This window comes from Oncorhynchus mykiss, chromosome 5, assembly GCF_057628025.1.
Source record: "Oncorhynchus mykiss isolate SJ-2025 chromosome 5, ASM5762802v1, whole genome shotgun sequence".
NCBI classification, from domain to species: domain Eukaryota; kingdom Metazoa; phylum Chordata; class Actinopteri; order Salmoniformes; family Salmonidae; genus Oncorhynchus; species Oncorhynchus mykiss.
In genome coordinates, this window is record NC_143026.1 from 86,291,543 (window position 1) to 86,311,036 (window position 19,494).

The following is a 19,494-nucleotide window of genomic DNA, read 5'->3' on the forward strand; positions in this document are numbered from 1 at the left end:
TCTATTTGTGTTTCATCAGACCAGATGACATTTCTCCAAAAAGTACGATCTTTGTCTCCATGTGCAGTTGCAAACCGTAGTCTGGCTTTTTTTATGGCGGTTTTGGAGCAGTGGCTTCTTCCTTGCTGAGCGGCCTTTCAGGTTATGTCGATATAGGACTCATTTTTACTGTGGATATAGATAATTTTGTACCTGTTTCCTCCAGCATCTTCACAAGGTTCTTTGCTGTTGTTCTGGGATTGATTTGCACTTTTCGCACCAAAGTACGTTCATCTCTAGGAGACAGAACGCGTCTCCTTCCTGAGCAGTATGAAGGCTGCGTGGACCCATGGTGTTTATACTTGCGTACTATTGTTTGTACAGATGAACGTGGTACCTTCAGGCGTTTGGAAATTGCTCCCAAGGATGAACCAGATTTGTGGAGGTCTTCAATTTTTTTTCTGAGGTCTTGGCTGATTTCTTTTGATTTTCCCATGATGTCAAGCAAAGAGGCACTGAGTTTGAAGGTAGGCCTTGAAATAAATCCACAGGTACACCTCCAATTGACCCACATGATGTCAATTAGCCTATCAGACACTTCTAAAGCCATGACATTATTTTCTGTAACTTTCCAAGCTGTTTAAAGGCACAGTCAACTTAGTGTATGTAAGCGTCTGACCAACTGGAATTGTGATACAGTGAATTATAAGTGAAATAATCTGTCTGTAAACAATTGTTGGAAAAATGACTTGTGTCATGCACAAAGTAGATGTCCTAACCAACTTACCAAAACTATAGTTTGTTAACAAGAAATTTGTGGAGTGGTTGAAAAATGAGTTTTAATGACTCTGACCTAAGTGTACCTAAACTTCAGACTTCAAATGTAGGCCTTATAAACCATTAACGATGGCTACATTAGGCCTTTTGAAGTAATGATCCATTAATCTGTCTGATTTCAGACAGGGAGACATTGTGGACTTTGAGCTTCCTAGTCTAGCGCTGTTATTCACAAGATCATCTTTGAGAGATATTTCATGTAAAGTACCTGCTCTTACAATAAAGTTGAACATCTCATTCCAATGTCATGGGCATTAATATGGAGTTGGTCTCGCCTTTGCTGCTATCACAGCCTCCATTCTTCTGGGAAGGCTTTCCACTAGATGTTGGAACATTGCTGAGGGGGCTTGAGTCCATTCACCCACAAGAGCATTAGTGAGGTCGGGCATTGGTGTTGGGTAATTAGGCTTGGAACAAAGTTGGCACAGAATCGTCTAGAATGTCATTGGATGCTATAGCATTAAGATTTCCTTTCACTGGAATTATGGGGACTTGCAAGAATCCATGAAAAACAGCCCAGACCATTATTCTTCCTCCACCAAACTTTACAGTTGGCACCATGCATTCGAGCAGATAGCATTCTCCTGGCATCTGCCAAATCCAGATTTGTCTGTTGGACTGCCAGATGGTGATTCGTGATTCATTACTCCTGAGAATTTTACACCACTACAGCCGACGCTTGCCATTGCGCATGGTGATCTAAGGCTTGTGTTTGGCTGTTTGGCCATGGAAACCCATTTCATGAAGCTTCCGACAAACAGTTCTTGTGCTGTACGTGTACTTTACATGGACTACTGTGTCGGTATCCTACAAATGTAGCCTCCAATTTCTGTCACAGCTGGATTAGAGCTGGCTGCTTTTCCCCAGCAGCCTGACCTGACCATGTCCAGTCATGTCCTGTCCTGTCCAGAGAGAAGAGGTTGATTTGTAGGGATAGGTCAGAGTCATTCATCTGAGTCAAATCAGAAACCTGGAGGGCCGGGGGCCATGCTGCCTGGCGGGCATCTTGTAACAGTAGTCAAGTCAATTTACAGTTAAGTTACGGTGTAGAGGTTGAGTTACGGCCGGCTGCTGTGATTATAGCTGAGGAAACTCTCACTCTCTTTTTGTCTTTGTGCTCTCTCTCCCCCTCTCTCACTCAGACCAAGTTATGAGTCATTTTTAGTCTGTTCAATTATGATGTTGTTCAGGGTGAATTTATATTTGTGTTTCTGACATCTGGGTTTTTTCTGGAAAATCATGATTTTAGCTTTTGAAATATACTGCCAGGGCCCAATCATGGCATTATTTCTCTAGAATGTTAAGGTTCTGTTGAAGACCTTTTTTGGTTGGTGAAAGAAGAACCAAGTCATCAGCATGTAGCAGATATTTTACCTCTGTGTTAAATAGTGTGAGTCCTGGGGCTGCAGAATAGTCCAATATGTCTGCTAATTCATTGATATAAATGTGGAAAAGGTTTGGACTCAAACTGCAGCCTTGTCTCACACCTCGACATTGTGAAAATAATTATGTTCTTTGGTTTTAGATTTTTATTGCACACTTGTTTTCTGTGTACATACATTTAGTTAAATCAATCAACCACCAAGCCCACTTTGGATAATTTTGTAGAATAGCCCTTTGTGCCAAAAATAATCGAATGCTTTATTAAAGTCAATAAAGCAAGCAAAGATTTTGCCCAATTCTTTTGAGGGGCCATGTTAATTAATTTGTGTGTGTAAGGTCAGTAGTGCGATGGATGGGGAGAAAGCCAATTTGACATTTACTTCTTACATTTATTACAAAGATTCTCTCTCTCCCTCTCTCTCTCTCTTGCACTCTCTCCCTCTCTCCCTTTTTGTCTCCCTCTCCCTTTTGCTCTTTCTCCCTCTCTCTCTCTCTCTCCCTCTTTCTCTCTCTCTCTCTCTCTTTCCCACTCCACATTTCTCTCTCTCACTCTCTCTTTCTCTCCTTCTCTCCCTCTCTCTCTCTCTCTCTCTCTCTTGCTCTCTCTGTGTGCTCCCTCTCTCTCTCTCTCTCCCTCTTTCTCTCTCTCTCTCTCTCTCTTTCCCACTCCACATTTCTCTCTCTCACTCTCTCTTTCTCCCCTTCTCTCTCTCTCTCCCTCTCTCTCTCTCTCTCTCTTGCTCTCTCTGTGTGCTCCCTCTCTCTCTCTCTCTCTTGCTCTCTCTGTGTGCTCCCTCTCCCTCTCTCACTCCACCTCTCTCTCTCTCCTTTTGTCTCTGTGCTCCCTCTCCCTCTCTCTCACTCAGTCCAAGGCTTGACAGGCCTACAAGCCTTTGGCAGGTCATGGTGCAGCACTAAGCATTGCACAGTAGCAGGCAGGGTGAGGAATATATTGTTGCCATTCAAAACAAATGACCTCTGCTGGATAATTTGCATGGTGCCTGAAAGCACTGGCACTAGCTAGATATTTCCATTTATTAAAGCAAGTCAGAGCAGATTCCCCATTCATCAAACATTTAACTCTCCCAGTATCCAAAACATCTAATCTACAGACAAATATGGGTTTAGCTTGATGTGTTTATAATAGACTGTATGTGAGAAGTACTGTAGAGAGTAATCAACAGCATCAGCCCTACTGCATCCCATCTTCCCTGAACAGCATCAAAATCAAACATACCAGAATGAATGAATGAGAAAATGAATGAATGTACACTACACAAGTCAGTGGTAAGATCCTACTGTAGTCAACCTCTACAACACTAAACGCACAATGTCATAAAGCTAAAAACGTTGGATCTTGATAAAAACACAACAGATGAATTAAAACATGGTGTGTAATGTAATGTTGTGTGATACTCACCCTTAGGCCAGGAAAGCCCCCCATGCCAGCACCTCCAGCAAGCCCCTGGAAAAGAGCACAGGAACATCATGAGTACAGGGTAGAAATGCACACACACACACACACACACACACACACACACACACACACACACACACACACACACACACACACACACACACACACACACACACACACACACACACACAGGATAAGAAAAGCTTTTCTCCAAATGACTATATGCAGGCTGGCATACCCAGATACATCTAATCAAACTACACAACTCTCTTCTTTACTGCTTGTAAGTCTACATTAAACAGTGCTTTTACAGTACTTTTACAGTGGTTTTACAGTGTATTTATAGTGCTTTTACAGGGGTTTTACAGTGGTTTTACAGTGTATTTATAGTGCTTTTACAGGGGTTTTACAGGGGTTTTACAGTGCATTTACAGTGCTTTTACAGGGGTTTTACAGTGTATTTACAGTGCTTTTACAGGGGTTTTACAGTGCATTTACAGTGCTTTTACAGAGGTTTTACAGTGTATTTACAGTGCTTTTACAGTGCTTTTACAGGGGTTTTACAGTGTATTTACAGTTATTTTATAGGGGTTTTACAGTGTACAGTGCTTTTACAGTGCTTTTATAGGGGTTTTACAGTGTATTTGCAGTGCTTTTACAGGGGGTTTACAGTGTATTTACAGTGCTTTTACAGGGGTTTTACAGTGTATTTACAGTGCTTTTACAGTGCTTTTACAGGGGTTTTACAGAGTATTTACAGTGCCTTTACAGGGGTTTTACAGTGTATTTACAGTGCTTTTACAGGGGTTTTACAGTGTATTTACAGTGCTTTTACAGTGCTTTTACAGGGGTTTTACAGTGCTTTTACAGGGGTTTTACAGTGTATTTACAGTGCTTTTACAGGGGTTTTACAGTGTATTTACAGTGCTTTTAAAGTGCTTTTACAGGGGTTTTGCAGTGTATTTACAGTGCTTTTACAGTGCTTTTACAGGGGTTTTACAGTGCATTTACGGTGCTTTTACAGGGGTTTTACAGTGTATTTACGGTGCTTTTACAGGGGTTTTACAGTGTATTTACAGTGCTTTTACAGTGCTTTTACAGGGGTTTTACAGTGTATTTACAGTGCTTTTACAGTGCTTTTACAGGGGTTTTACAGTGTATTTACGGTGCTTTTACAGGCGTTTTACAGTGTATTTACAGTGCTTTTTAAATCAATAAAAAGGTTCAGAACAAACAGGAGAAGAAACGAAGTTAATCATCTGCAGCATACTTTTCCAGCTCAATACAGATATCCCCTCTAACTGCTGTTCTGAATGAACTCTGCCCGACACACTCAATACAGATATCCCCTCTAACTGCTGTTCTGAATGAACTCTGCCCGACACACTCAATACAGATATCCCCTCTAACTGCTGTTCTGAATGAACTCTGCCCGACACACTCAATACAGATATCCCCTCTAACTGCTGTTCTGAATGAACTCTGCCCGACACACTCAATACAGATATCCCCTCTAACTGCTGTTCTGAATGAACTCTGCCCGACACACTCAATACAGATATCCCCTCTATCTGCTGTTCTGAATTAACTCTGCCCGACACACTCAATACAGATATCCCCTCTAACTGCTGTTCTGAATGAACTCTGCCCGACACACTCAATACAGATATCCCCTCTAATTGCTGTTCTGAATGAACTCTGCCCGACACACTCAATACAGATATCCCCTCTAACTGCTGTTCTGAATGAACTCTGCCCGACACATCCCCACTAATCTTAATGGATTACATATCATCTCAACACATTGAGCTCTAAAACGTTACAGACCGCTGGGCCTGAGCTCATCCATCCAGAGCTATACAGTACATTTACAAGCACAAGCTAAGCTCAATTACCAATTGATCACTTTCACTCTTCACATGTGCAAACACTAATTACATAAATGTTCACTTTGTAATCAGACCTTTGGTATGGATCAAAATGCCACACTCCTGTGTTTTGAGAACAATGGAAGCAAACTTGGTAGAGGTAGAGATATAGGTGGAGGTGGAGATGGAGGTGGAGGAATAGGTGGAGCTGGATGTAGTGGTGGAGGTAGAGTTATAGGTGGAGGTATAGGTGGAGGTAGAGATGGAGGTAGAGGTGGAGGTGGGGGTAGAGGTGGAGGTGGGGGTAGAGGTGGAGGTGGAGGTAGAGGTAGAGGTGGGGGTAGAGGTGGAGGTATAGGTAGAGGTGGGGTAGAGGTAGAGGTGGGGTAGAGGTGGAGGTATAGGTGGTAGAGGTGGAGGTGGAGGTGGAGGTAGAGGTGGAGGTATAGGTAGAGGTGGAGGTGGAGGTGGAGGTAGAGGTGGAGGTGGAGGTATAGGTAGAGGTATAGGAAGAGGTGGAGGTATAGGTTGAGGTGGAGGTGAAGATGAGGTAGACGTGGAGGTAGAGGTGGAGGCATAGGTAGAGGTGGAGGTGGGGGTAGAGGTGGAGGTGGGGGTAGAGGTGGAGGTGGAGGTAGAGGTGGGGGTAGAGGTGGAGGTATAGGTAGAGGTGGGGTAGAGGTAGAGGTGGAGGTGGAGGTAGAGGTGGAGGTATAGGTACAGGTAGAGGTGGAGGTGGAGGTAGAGGTGGAGGTGGAGGTATAGGTAGAGGTATAGGTAGAGGTGGAGGTATAGGTTGAGGTGGAGGTGAAGATGAGGTAGAGGTGGAGGTGGAGGTAGAGGTGGAGGTGGAGGTATAGGTAGAGGTATAGGTAGAGGTGGAGGTATAGGTTGAGGTGGAGGTGAAGATGAGGTAGAGGTGGAGGTGGAGGTAGAGGTGGAGGTAGAGGTGGAGGTATAGGTAGAGGTGGAGGTGGAGATAAGGTAGAGGTGGAGGTGGAGGAAGAGATGGAGGAAGAGATGGAGGTTGAGATGGAGGTGGAGTTATAGGTGTAGGTGGGGGTAGAGGTGGAGGTGTAGGTAGAGATAGAGGTGGGGGGTAGTGGTGGAGGTGGAGGTAGAGGTGGAGGTGGGGGCAGAGGTGGAGTATGGTGGAGGTGGGGGTAGGTGGAGGTATAAAGGTAGAGGTGGAGGTAGAGATGGAGGTGGATGGTGGAGGTGTAGGTAGAGGTTTGGGTAGAGTGGAGGTGGAGGTAGAGATAGAGGTGGGGGTAGTGGTGGAGGTGGGGTTGAGGTGGAGGTGGGGCAGAGGTGGAGGTAGAGGTGGAGGTGGGGGTAGAGGTGGAGGGAAGGTAGAGGTGGAGGTAGAGATGGAGGGTGGTAGAGGTGGAGGTATGACTGGTGGAGGTAGAGATGGGGGTAGGGTGGAGGTGGTGTAGAGGTGGAGGTGAGGAGGGGGTGGAGGTAGGGGGGGGTAGAGGTGGAGGTGGAGGTTGACGTAGCGGTGGCGGTAGAGGTGGAGGTGGAGGAGGAGGTAGAGGTGGGGGTGAGGTGGAGGTATAGGTGGAGGTAGAGATGGATGGGAGGTGGGGGGTAGGTAGAGATGGAGGCGGGGGTAGAGGGTGTTGTGGAGGTGGGGGTAGAGGTGGGGTAGAGGTGGAGGTAGAGGTAGAGTGGAGGTATAGGTAGAGGTGGAGGTGGAGATGAGGTAGAGGTGGAGGTGGAGGTAGAGGTGGAGGTAGAGGTAGAGGTGACGTATAGATAGAGGTGGTGGTGGAGATAAGGTAGAGGTGGAGTTGGAGTAGAGATGGAGGGAAGAGATGGAGGAGGAGGTAGGTTGGAGGTGAGGTATAGGTGGTAGGTGGGGGTAGAGGTGGATGTGGAGGTGGAGGTAGAGAGGGGTAGGGGTGGAGGTGGGGTAGAGGTGAAGGTGGAGGAGGAGGTGGAGGTAGACGTGGGTGTAGAGGTGGAGGTGGAGGTTGACGTAGCGGTGGCGGTAGAGGTGGAGGTGGAGGAGGAGGTAGAGTGGGGGTAGAGGTGGAGGTGGAGGTGGGGGTAGGTAGAGGTGGAGGCGGGGGTAGAGGTGGATGTGGAGGTGGGGGTAGAGGTGGGGTAGAGGTGGAGGTAGAGGTGGAGGTAGAGGTAGAGGTGGAGGTATAGGTAGAGGTGGAGGTGGAGATGGAGATGAGGTAGAGGTGGAGGTGGAGGTAGAGGTGGAGGTTATAGGTAGAGGTGGACGTATAGATAGAGGTGGATGTGGAGATAAGGTAGAGGTGGAGGTGGAGGTAGAGATGGAGGTAGAGATGGGAGGTGGAGGTAGAGATGGAGGTATAGGTGTAGGTGGGGTAGAGTTGGAGGTGTAGGTAGAGGTGGAGATGAGGTAGAGGTGGAGGTGGAGGTAGAGATAGAGGTGGCGGTAGTGGTGGAGGTGGAGGTAGAGGTGGAGGTGGGGCAGAGGTGGAGGTAGAGGTGGAGGTGGGGGTAGAGGTGGAGGTGAAGGTAGAGGTTGAGGTAGAGATGGAGGTGGATGTGGAGGTGTAGGTAGAGGTTGGGGTAGAGGTGGAGGTATAGGTAGAGGTAGAGATGGGGTAGAGGTGGAGGTGGGGTAGAGGTGAAGGTGGAGGAGGAGGTGGAGGTGGAGGTGGGGGTAGGTAGAGGTGGAGGCGGGGGTAGAGGTGGATGTGGAGGTGGGGGTAGAGGTGGGGGTAGAGGTGGAGGTAGAGGTGGAGGTAGAGGTAGAGGTGGAGGTATAGGTAGAGGTGGAGGTGGAGATGGAGATGAGGTAGAGGTGGAGGTGGAGGTAGAGGTGGAGGTATAGGTAGAGGTGGACGTATAGATAGAGGTGGATGTGGAGATAAGGTAGAGGTGGAGGTGGAGGTAGAGATGGAGGTAGAGATGGAGGTGGAGGTAGAGATGGAGGTATAGGTGTAGGTGGGGGTAGAGTTGGAGGTGTAGGTAGAGGTGGAGATGAGGTAGAGGTGGAGGTGGAGGTAGAGATAGAGGTGGGGGTAGTGGTGGAGGTGGAGGTAGAGGTGGAGGTGGGGGCAGAGGTGGAGGTAGAGGTGGAGGTGGGGGTAGAGGTGGAGGTGAAGGTAGAGGTTGAGGTAGAGATGGAGGTGGATGTGGAGGTGTAGGTAGAGGTTGGGGTAGAGGTGGAGGTATAGGTAGAGGTAGAGATGGGGGTAGAGGTGGAGGTGGGGTAGAGGTGAAGGTGGAGGAGGAGGTGGAGGTAGAGGTGGGGGTAGAGGTGGAGGTGGAGGTGGAGGTGGGGGTATAGGTGGAGGTAGAGATGGATGTGGAGGTGGATGTGGAGGTGGGGGTAGAGGTGGGGGTAGAGGTGGAGGTGGGGTAGAGGTGAAGGTGGAGGAGGAGGTGGAGGTAGAGGTGGGGGTAGAGGTGGAGGTATAGGTGGAGGTAGAGATGGATGTGGAGGTGGGGGTAGGTAGAGATGGAGGCGGGGGTAGAGGTGGATGTGGAGGTAGAGATGGAGGAAGAGATGGAGGTGGAGGTAGAGTTGGAGGTGGAGGTATAGGTGTAGGTGGGGGTAGAGGTGGAGGGTGTAGGTAGAGGTGGAGATGAGGTAGAGGTGGAGGTGGAGGTAGAGATAGAGGTGGGGGTAGTGGTGGAGGTGGAGGTAGAGGTGGAGGTGGGGGCAGAGGTGGAGGTAGAGGTGGAGGTGGGGGTAGAGGTGGAGGTAAGGTAGAGGTGGAGGTAGAGATGGAGGTGGATGTGGAGGTGTAGGTAGAGGTTGGGGTAGAGGTGGAGGTATAGGTGGAGGTAGAGATGGGGGTAGGGGTGGAGGTGGGGTAGAGGTGAAGGTGGAGGAGGAGGTGGAGGTAGACGTGGGGGTAGAGGTGGAGGTGGAGGTTGACGTAGCGGTGGCGGTAGAGGTGGAGGTGGAGGAGGAGGTAGAGGTGAGGGTAGAGGTGGAGGTGGAGGTGGGGGTAGGTAGAGGTGGAGGCGGGGGTAGAGGTGGATGTGGAGGTGGGGGTAGAGGTGGGGGTATTGGTGGAGGTAGAGGTGGAGGTAGAGGTAGAGGTGGAGGTATAGGTAGAGGTGGAGGTGGAGATGGAGATGAGGTAGAGGTGGAGGTGGAGGTAGAGGTGGAGGTATAGGTAGAGGTGGACGTATAGATAGAGGTGGAGGTGGAGATAAGGTAGAGGTGGGGGTGGAGGTAGAGATGGAGGTAGATATGGAGGTGGAGGTAGAGATGGAGGTATAGGTGTAGGTGGGGGTAGAGTTGGAGGTGTAGGTAGAGGTGGAGATGAGGTAGAGGTGGAGGTGGAGGTAGAGATAGAGGTGGGGGTAGTGGTGGAGGTGGAGGTAGAGGTGGAGGTGGGGGCAGAGGTGGAGGTAGAGGTGGAGGTGGGGGTAGAGGTGGAGGTGAAGGTAGAGATGGAGGTGGATGTGGAGATGTAGGTAGAGGTTGGGGTAGAGGTGGAGGTATAGGTAGAGGTAGAGATGGGGGTAGAGGTGGAGGTGGGGTAGAGGTAAGGTGGAGGAGGAGGTGGAGGTAGAGGTGGAGGTGGAGGTGGGGGTATGGTGGAGGTAGAGATGGATGTGGGAGGTGGGGTAGGTAGAGATGGAGGCGGGGTGAGGTGGATGTGGAGGTGGGGGTAGAGGTGGGGGTAGAGGTGGAGGTGGGGTAGAGGTGAAGGTGGAGGAGGAGGTGGAGGTAGAGGTGGGGGTAGAGGTGGAGGTATAGGTGGAGGTAGAGATGGATGTGGAGGTGGGGGTAGGTAGAGATGGAGGCGGGGGTTAGAGGTGGATGTGGAGGTGGGGGTAGAGGTGAAGGTGGAGTAGGAGGTGGAGGTAGAGGTGGGGGTAGAGGTGGAGGTGGAGGTGGGGGTAGAGGTGGAGGTAGAGGTGGAGGTAGAGGTAGAGGTGGAGGTATAGGTAGAGGTGGAGGTGGAGATGGAGATGAGGTAGAGGTGGAGGTGGAGGTAGAGGTGGAGGTATAGGTAGAGGTGGACGTATAGATAGAGGTGGATGTGGAGATAAGGTAGAGGTGGAGGTGGAGGTAGAGATGGAGGTAGAGATGGAGGTGGAGGTAGAGATGGAGGTATAGGTGTAGGTGGGGGTAGAGTTGGAGGTGTAGGTAGAGGTGGAGATGAGGTAGAGGTGGAGGTGGAGGTAGAGATAGAGGTGGGGGTAGTGGTGGAGGTGGAGGTAGAGGTGGAGGTGGGGGCAGAGGTGGAGGTAGAGGTGGAGGTGGGGGTAGAGGTGGAGGTGAAGGTAGAGGTTGAGGTAGAGATGGAGGTGGATGTGGAGGTGTAGGTAGAGGTTGGGGTAGAGGTGGAGGTATAGGTAGAGGTAGAGATGGGGGTAGAGGTGGAGGTGGGGTAGAGGTGAAGGTGGAGGAGGAGTTGGAGGTAGAGGTGGGGGTAGCGGTGGAGGTGGAGGTGGGGGTATAGGTGGAGGTAGAGATGGATGTGGAGGTGGATGTGGAGGTGGGGGTAGAGGTGGGGGTAGAGGTGGAGGTGGGGTAGAGGTGAAGGTGGAGGAGGAGGTGGAGGTAGAGGTGGGGGTAGAGGTGGAGGTATAGGTGGAGGTAGAGATGGATGTGGAGGTGGGGGTAGGTAGAGATGGAGGCGGGGGTAGAGGTGGATGTGGAGGTAGAGATGGAGGAAGAGATGGAGGTGGAGGTAGAGTTGGAGGTGGAGGTATAGGTGTAGGTGGGGGTAGAGGTGGAGGTGTAGGTAGAGGTGGAGATGAGGTAGAGGTGGAGGTGGAGGTAGAGATAGAGGTGGGGGTAGTGGTGGAGGTGGAGGTAGAGGTGGAGGTGGGGGCAGAGGTGGAGGTAGAGGTGGAGGTGGGGGTAGAGGTGGAGGTAAAGGTAGAGGTGCAGGTAGAGATGGAGGTGGATGTGGAGGTGTAGGTAGAGGTTGGGGTAGAGGTGGAGGTATAGGTGGAGGTAGAGATGGGGGTAGGGGTGGAGGTGGGGTAGAGGTGAAGGTGGAGGAGGAGGTGGAGGTAGACGTGGGGGTAGAGGTGGAGGTGGAGGTTGACGTAGCGGTGGCGGTAGAGGTGGAGGTGGAGGAGGAGGTAGAGGTGAGGGTAGAGGTGGAGGTGGAGGTGGGGGTAGGTAGAGGTGGAGGCGGGGGTAGAGGTGGATGTGGAGGTGGGGGTAGAGGTGGGGGTAGAGGTGGAGGTAGAGGTGGAGGTAGAGGTAGAGGTGGAGGTATAGGTAGAGGTGGAGGTGGAGATGGAGATGAGGTAGAGGTGGAGGTGGAGGTAGAGGTGGAGGTATAGGTAGAGGTGGACGTATAGATAGAGGTGGAGGTGGAGATAAGGTAGAGGTGGGGGTGGAGGTAGAGATGGAGGTAGAGATGGAGGTGGAGGTAGAGATGGAGGTATAGGTGTAGGTGGGGGTAGAGTTGGAGGTGTAGGTAGAGGTGGAGATGAGGTAGAGGTGGAGGTGGAGGTAGAGATAGAGGTGGGGGTAGTGGTGGAGGTGGAGGTAGAGGTGGAGGTGGGGGCAGAGGTGGAGGTAGAGGTGGAGGTGGGGGTAGAGGTGGAGGTGAAGGTAGAGATGGAGGTGGATGTGGAGATGTAGGTAGAGGTTGGGGTAGAGGTGGAGGTATAGGTAGAGGTAGAGATGGGGGTAGAGGTGGAGGTGGGGTAGAGGTGAAGGTGGAGGAGGAGGTGGAGGTAGAGGTGGAGGTGGAGGTGGGGGTATAGGTGGAGGTAGAGATGGATGTGGAGGTGGGGGTAGGTAGAGATGGAGGCGGGGGTAGAGGTGGATGTGGAGGTGGGGGTAGAGGTGGGGGTAGAGGTGGAGGTGGGGTAGAGGTGAAGGTGGAGGAGGAGGTGGAGGTAGAGGTGGGGGTAGAGGTGGAGGTATAGGTGGAGGTAGAGATGGATGTGGAGGTGGGGGTAGGTAGAGATGGAGGCGGGGGTAGAGGTGGATGTGGAGGTGGGGGTAGAGGTGAAGGTGGAGTAGGAGGTGGAGGTAGAGGTGGGGGTAGAGGTGGAGGTGGAGGTGGGGGTATAGGTGGAGGTAGAGATGGATGTGGAGGTGGGGGTAGGTAGAGATGGAGGCGGGGGTAGAGGTGGATGTGGAGGTGGGGGTAGAGGTGGGGGTAGAGGTTGGGGTAGAGGTGGAGGTATAGGTAGAGGTAGAGATGGGGGTAGAGGTGGAGGTGGGGTAGAGGTTGGGGTAGAGGTGGAGGTATAGGTAGAGGTAGAGATGGGGGTAGAGGTGGAGGTGGGGTAGAGGTGAAGGTGGAGGAGGAGGTGGAGGTAGAGGTGGGGGTAGAGGTGGAGGTATAGGTGGAGGTAGAGATGGATGTGGAGGTGGGGGTAGGTAGAGATGGAGGCGGGGGTAGAGGTGGATGTGGAGGTGGGGGTAGAGGTGGGGGTAGAGGTGGAGGTGGGGTAGAGGTGAAGGTGGAGGAGGAGGTGGAGGTAGAGGTGGGGGTAGAGGTGGAGGTATAGGTGGAGGTAGAGATGGATGTGGAGGTGGGGGTAGGTAGAGATGGAGGCGGGGGTAGAGGTGGATGTGGAGGTGGGGGTAGAGGTGGGGGTAGAGGTGGAGGTGGTGGTAGAGGTGTTGGAGGAAGACCAAGAACAAGGAGAGTAATCTCTGATGATATTCAGGCGACTATGAAAATAACACCTGTGATGTTGATGATAAATCTGTGGCCAGACCAAAACAACAGACATGACTGATTTTGTTTTCTCAATGGACTATTTGTTTCTTGACTTATGATTTAGATTTGACCGTTTCTTTATCTATACAATTGATCTAAGATACAGTACAGTAGTACAAATTTGAATATTTTTCTTCCTTTGCATATGCAAAATATATTTACTGTATGTGTGCTTATTGTTTGATGTAATGAGGTATGTTGAAATATAAAACTATATAAATTGCATTTGTGTCCATTTCTTGTTTGAGTACACACAAACAATATACAGTACAACAACATCTTAACTTCACACTGAAATAGGTTCTGATAGTGTTTTGAATACGTCACATTAGTGTTATCTCAGTATAACAACATCTTAACTTCACACTGAAATAGGTTCTGATAGTGTTTTGAATACGTCACATTAGTGTTATCTCAGTATAACAACATCTTAACTTCACACTGAAATAGGTTCTGATAGTAGTGTTTTGAATACGTCACATTAGTGTTATCTCAGTATAACAACATCTTAACTTCACACTGAAATAGGTTCTGATAGTAGTGTTTTGAATACGTCACATTAGTGTTATCTCAGTATAACAACATCTTAACTTCACACTGAAATAGGTTCTGATAGTAGTGTTTTGAATACGTCACATTAGTGTTATCTCAGTATAACAACATCTTAACTTCACACTGAAATAGGTTCTGATAGTGTTTTGAATACGTCACATTAGTGTTATCTCAGTATAACAACATCTTAACTTCACACTGAAATAGGTTCTGATAGTAGTGTTTTGAATACGTCACATTAGTGTTATCTCAGTATAACAACATCTTAACTTCACACTGAAATAGGTTCTGATAGTGTTTTGAATACGTCACATTAGTGTTATCTTAGTATAACAACATCTTAACTTCACACTGAAATAGGTTCTGATAGTAGTGTTTTGAATACGTCACATTAGTGTTATCTCGGTTGTCACTTTTATTTTTAATTTCACCTTTATTTAACCAGGTGGCCAGTTGAGAACAAGTCCTGATTTAAAACTGTGACCTGGCCAAGATAAAGCAAAGCAGTGCGACAAAAACAACACAGAGTTACACATGGAATAAACAATCATACAGTCAATAACACAATAGAAAAATCTGTATACAATGTGTGCAAATGAAGTAAGGAGGTAAGGCAATAAATAGGCCAATAGTGCCGAAGTAATTACAATTTAGCAATTTACACTGGAGTGATATGTGCAGATGAGGATGTGCAAGTAGAAATACTGGTGTGTAAAAGAGCAGAAAAACAAAAACAAATATGGGGATGAGGTAGGTAGTTGGTTGGATGGGCTATTTACAGATGGGCTAAGTTAGATCCAAGCTTCCTTATTTTGCTCAAGTGAAGTGAGCTTGGAACAACTGAAAGTATGCATCTTAGAAATAATTTTCACATATGAACTTTATATGTCCGAACTCAGAATCAAATAGCGTTCACAAAAATAACATGGTCACTGTGGTAGAATGTCTATTTTGATTGGTTATTTTCTGCATTTATGAAAGTCCCATCAGTAGCCTGATTTCAGATGTGTCCACGTAAACAGGATTAAGGAATAATTTGTCTTGCAAAGCATGTAAACGTTTAAATAAATCTATTATATTAATCTGACTAATCATATTATTGTGTGCGTGTAAGCATACTCAATGACAGATCCAGAAACATAGACAGTGCAGAGAGTGTTCTAATCTAAACCATACAGAGGTTGTATAGAGTCATCCCTAGCATTTCTGAGGCCAAATGACAACAACTCCTCTGTCTACAGCAGGATACACATTACATTTCTCAGCTCAGCCCAGTTCAGCCCAGCTCAGCAAAGCTAATCTATCAAAAGACATAGGGCATCTAAAGCAGGGCTGCACTAAATACTTCCTGGAGGGTCTGAGTTTTTACTAGAGATTGAATAGAGTCCACAAACTTGGCAACGGGTTAAGAGGAGGAGGAGGGATGTAGATCTTACCTGGTCACCATCAGGACCAGGAGAACCCCTTTCACCAACACCCCCAACAACTCCCTGGACACAAAACAAAAGTTATTCACTACACAGTTTTGGCAGTTCAGTTATGAGTTATGGTACTCCTTTAGATATTCAGGCGCTCGTAGGTAATAATCTCTCTTCATTGTGGGCCTGTCAGGTGGAACAGTGTAAAGGAGGCTGGCCCTCCCTGCCTGCCTACACAATGATCTTTATTGCATATTGTGGGATGTTCTGATGAGTCCTAACCCCCTGTTGCTAGGCTACCTGCTTCCCTATGTAAAGGCCTTTGGTTACTCTCTCTGTATCTTGCCAGGTCGCAATTGTAAATGAAAACTTGCCTACCTGGTTAAATAAAGGTGAAATAAATAAAAAATCTGAGACACTGTTTTCCTATGCCACCCTAACTGGCACTGAGAGAGAATCACTCAAATGCCGAACAAAATGCCAGGCTACGCATAAACTCCTGTTGTTGGCATTCTGTCCAGAGGTTGTTTTTATTTCACGAGTAATCTTTTATTTTTGTCTGTGTGTGATTTTTTAATTTTGTCACTGACTGTGTCGAGTGAATTTGCACATTAGCGGCGAACACTCACAGCATACAAATTATGTCGGGCTTCCTGTGTTGAGGGTAAAGTACTACTTCTTTAGGAGTACCTGATATACATGTTTAGGGGTTGTGTAACCCTTCTTTAGGAGTACCTGATATACATGTTTAGGGGTTGTGTAACCCTTCTTTAGGAGTACCTGATATACATGTTTAGGCGTTGTGTAACCCTTCTTTAGGAGTACCTGATATACATGTTTAGGGGTTGTGTAACCCTTCTTTAGGAGTACCTGATATACATGTTTAGGCGTTGTGTAACCCTTCTTTAGGAGTACCTGATATACATGTTTAGGGGTTGTGTAACCCTTCTTTAGGAGTACCTGATATACATGTTTAGGCGTTGTGTAACCCTTCTTTAGGAGTACCTGATATACATGTTTAGGGGTTGTGTAACCCTTCTTTAGGAGTACCTGATATACATGTTTAGGGGTTGTGTAACCCTTCTTTAGGAGTACCTGATATACATGTTTAGGCGTTGTGTAACCCTTCTTTAGGAGTACCTGATATACATGTTTAGGGGTTGTGTAACCCTTCTTTAGGAGTACCTGATATACATGTTTAGGGGTTGTGTAACCCTTCTTTAGGAGTACCTGATATACATGTTTAGGGGTTGTGTAACCCTTCTTTAGGAGTACCTGATATACATGTTTAGGGGTTGTGTAACCCTTCTTTAGGAGTACCTGATATACATGTTTAGGGGTTGTGTAACCCTTCTTTAGGAGTACCTGATATACATGTTTAGGGGTTGTGTAACCCTTCTTTAGGAGTACCTGATATACATGTTTAGGCGTTGTGTAACCCTTCTTTAGGAGTACCTGATATACATGTTTAGGGGTTGTGTAACCCTTCTTTAGGAGTACCTGATATACATGTTTAGGCGTTGTGTAACCCTTCTTTAGGAGTACCTGATATACATGTTTAGGGGTTGTGTAACCCTTCTTTAGGAGTACCTGATATACATGTTTAGGGGTTGTGTAACCCTTCTTTAGGAGTACCTGATATACATGTTTAGGGGTTGTGTAACCCTTCTTTAGGAGTACCTGATATACATGTTTAGGCGTTGTGTAACCCTTCTTTAGGAGTACCTGATATACATGTTTAGGGGTTGTGTAACCCTTCTTTAGGAGTACCTGATATACATGTTTAGGGGTTGTGTAACCCTTCTTTAGGAGTACCTGATATACATGTTTAGGGGTTGTGTAACCCTTCTTTAGGAGTACCTGATATACATGTTTAGGCGTTGTGTAACCCTTCTTTAGGAGTACCTGATATACATGTTTAGGCGTTGTGTAACCCTTCTTTAGGAGTACCTGATATACATGTTTAGGGGTTGTGTAACCCTTCTTTAGGAGTACCTGATATACATGTTTAGGCGTTGTGTAACCCTTCTTTAGGAGTACCTGATATACATGTTTAGGGGTTGTGTAACCCTTCTTTAGGAGTACCTGATATACATGTTTAGGCGTTGTGTAACCCTTCTTTAGGAGTACCTGATATACATGTTTAGGGGTTGTGTAACCCTTCTTTAGGAGTACCTGATATACATGTTTAGGCGTTGTGTAACCCTTCTTTAGGAGTACCTGATATACATGTTTAGGGGTTGTGTAACCCTTCTTTCCCACCGGTATTTCCATCTCTCCTCACGCCTCCTCCTCTCCCTTCCCATCCCCTTCTCTGTTAGGAGCTGTAGTGATTCAACCCCCTCCAGTTACCCCCCAGCCTTCCACCATCTTGATAGCAAATAACTTTTTCCACAATTTGGATCACATTTATTGACAGAGATGAATGTGGCACGTTCCCCTTTTACTTCTCCAGTAATATCTCTGGGTTCAAAGCTGTGTGGTGTGGGTGTAGTGGGATCCATTACCTGTCTTCCTTTGGGACCATTCTTCCCAACCGGACCAGGAATACCCTGGGAAAAAAAGAAAAAGGGAAATGTAACTTAACTCTCAGGTGTGGAAAAGTGACTGCCATTTACTGAGTAATTGATATGAAAATATTATATTCTAAAGACCTCCCCCACAGAACAAATGAATGTATGTTCTTGATTGGACACTACTGCCAGGCTAAGAGAGCAAGCTGAGTTATTAGGGGATCATAAACACTGTACTACAGTGTTTAGAAATAGCATATTCTCCACTCATACAACAATGTGGAAAATGTAGATGTTAGACATTATATTGTCCTTATAGAAGAACTCCCAGAGGAGAGATCAATGTACTTGGATCAACTGCTTTGTAAGTATCAGCAAACATTTGTATCTATAAATAAGTTACAATTAACAAGGCTAACCACATATTTTCCTGTTGCTTCATAGCTCCAAAACAGATGAAATACAACATGAATTGCCTTTGGTTAGATCAGAGTTTTCCTATCTTTATGACCCTCGACCCTCTACATGGAAGGTTCAAGAGGAGTATAACTGACATGGTGAGTTAACCAGTAGTCTTGGTTAGATCCTAGACCTAATCCAAATAGACAGCATAATGGATCATTCCTGACAGACACTTAATTAGGTGCACATATGAATCAAGGTTGCCTGGCCAAGATGTTCAAAAATGACCAGCATGGTCAAATAATAACAATCACAGTAGTGGTAACAATCACAGTAGTGGTAACAATCACAGTAGTGGTAACAATCACAGTAGTGGTTAGCCTTGTTAATTGTAACTTATTTATTGATACAAATGTTAAATAAAGGTTAACTAAAAGATAAAAAGGTGATACTTACTCTCTCCCCTTCTAGCCCTGGTGGACCAGCTATACCAGGAGGACCAATGAAACCCTGAAACACAAACACACATTAGTTACAGCTGAACCCGTTTGAACATGTGTAACACTTTACCTGGAGGTATACTGCACAGTCCTGAGCATGTAAGACCTCTTAATAAAGTATTATAATCATATCTAACATCTAAGGAAGATATCATTTGGACAGATTGTACAAATGTAAAGTCTTGCCTCCCAATCCCACTTCCCCAAAACACTTGTAAATATTGGACTTTAAATTGTGTTTATTCAGTTCTATTGAGGCATTTACTTTATGTTGGTATTCTTATCTTTATTATTTCTTATTGTTGTTGCATTGTGGATAAGGAACCAAGTAAGCATTTTGTTGGACAGTGTATCCTGTACATATGACTAGTAAAAGCTGAAACCTGAAACATGTCTTTACTTTGTCTATTGATGGATTAGGACAGGGGGCGTTACTGAACTGTAGCATAGCTGTACTGAACTGAACATTCATCAGTCACCCACAGACAGTGGAAGTTTAACAGGAATGCTGATGAACCTACAGTACAGCACACACAGAGATAAATCACCATATATCTGATGGTACAGTACTTACAGATGTAGGATCTCAATTTGATCACCCTGTTGCTGGAGAACTTTCGTGCAAGGTTTAAAAAGGCTTCTGAAATTTGTAATATACACTATGAAATTTCAGACTTGATTTTCCCTTACTAAAATTGTATCAACCCCTATAAAAAATGTATATTAACTATATCCCCCCACAGGAGGATATAGGATTATCTTCCTCATGTAGCAAACTGGCTCAAATTAAGATCCTATATATGTACAGTACCAGTCAAAAGTTTGGACACACCTACTCATTCAAGGGTTTTTCTTTATTTGTACTATTTTCTACATTGTAGAATAATAATGAAGACATCAAAACTTTGAAAGTAGCCACCCTTTGCCTTGATGACAGCTTTGCACTCTCTTGGCCTTCTCTCAACGAGATTCA

General features: G+C 46.7%; 1 protein-coding gene across 5 annotated transcripts in view; it reads right to left on the reverse strand.

Annotated features, from left to right (window-relative positions):
- The window catches only part of col24a1 (collagen type XXIV alpha 1), a 226,054-nt gene that overhangs the window by 142,946 nt on the left and 63,614 nt on the right, over positions 1-19,494 (reverse strand). For 4 of the 5 annotated variants that reach the window (XR_016496353.1, XM_036978599.2, XM_090236176.1 and 1 more), the window contains exons 11-14: positions 18,478-18,531; positions 17,614-17,658; positions 15,125-15,178; positions 3,620-3,664 (exon numbers count right to left, since the gene is read on the reverse strand). Coding sequence is in view for 3 of the 5 variants with exons in the window: in XM_036978599.2 (XP_036834494.2) it covers positions 3,620-3,664; positions 15,125-15,178; positions 17,614-17,658; positions 18,478-18,531 (198 nt within the window). In the remaining 2 variants the exon portion in view is untranslated. Of the gene's footprint in view, positions 1-3,619; positions 3,665-15,124; positions 15,179-17,613; positions 17,659-18,477; positions 18,532-19,494 lie in introns of those variants that run through there. The other variant, XM_090236177.1, reaches the window with a different exon arrangement.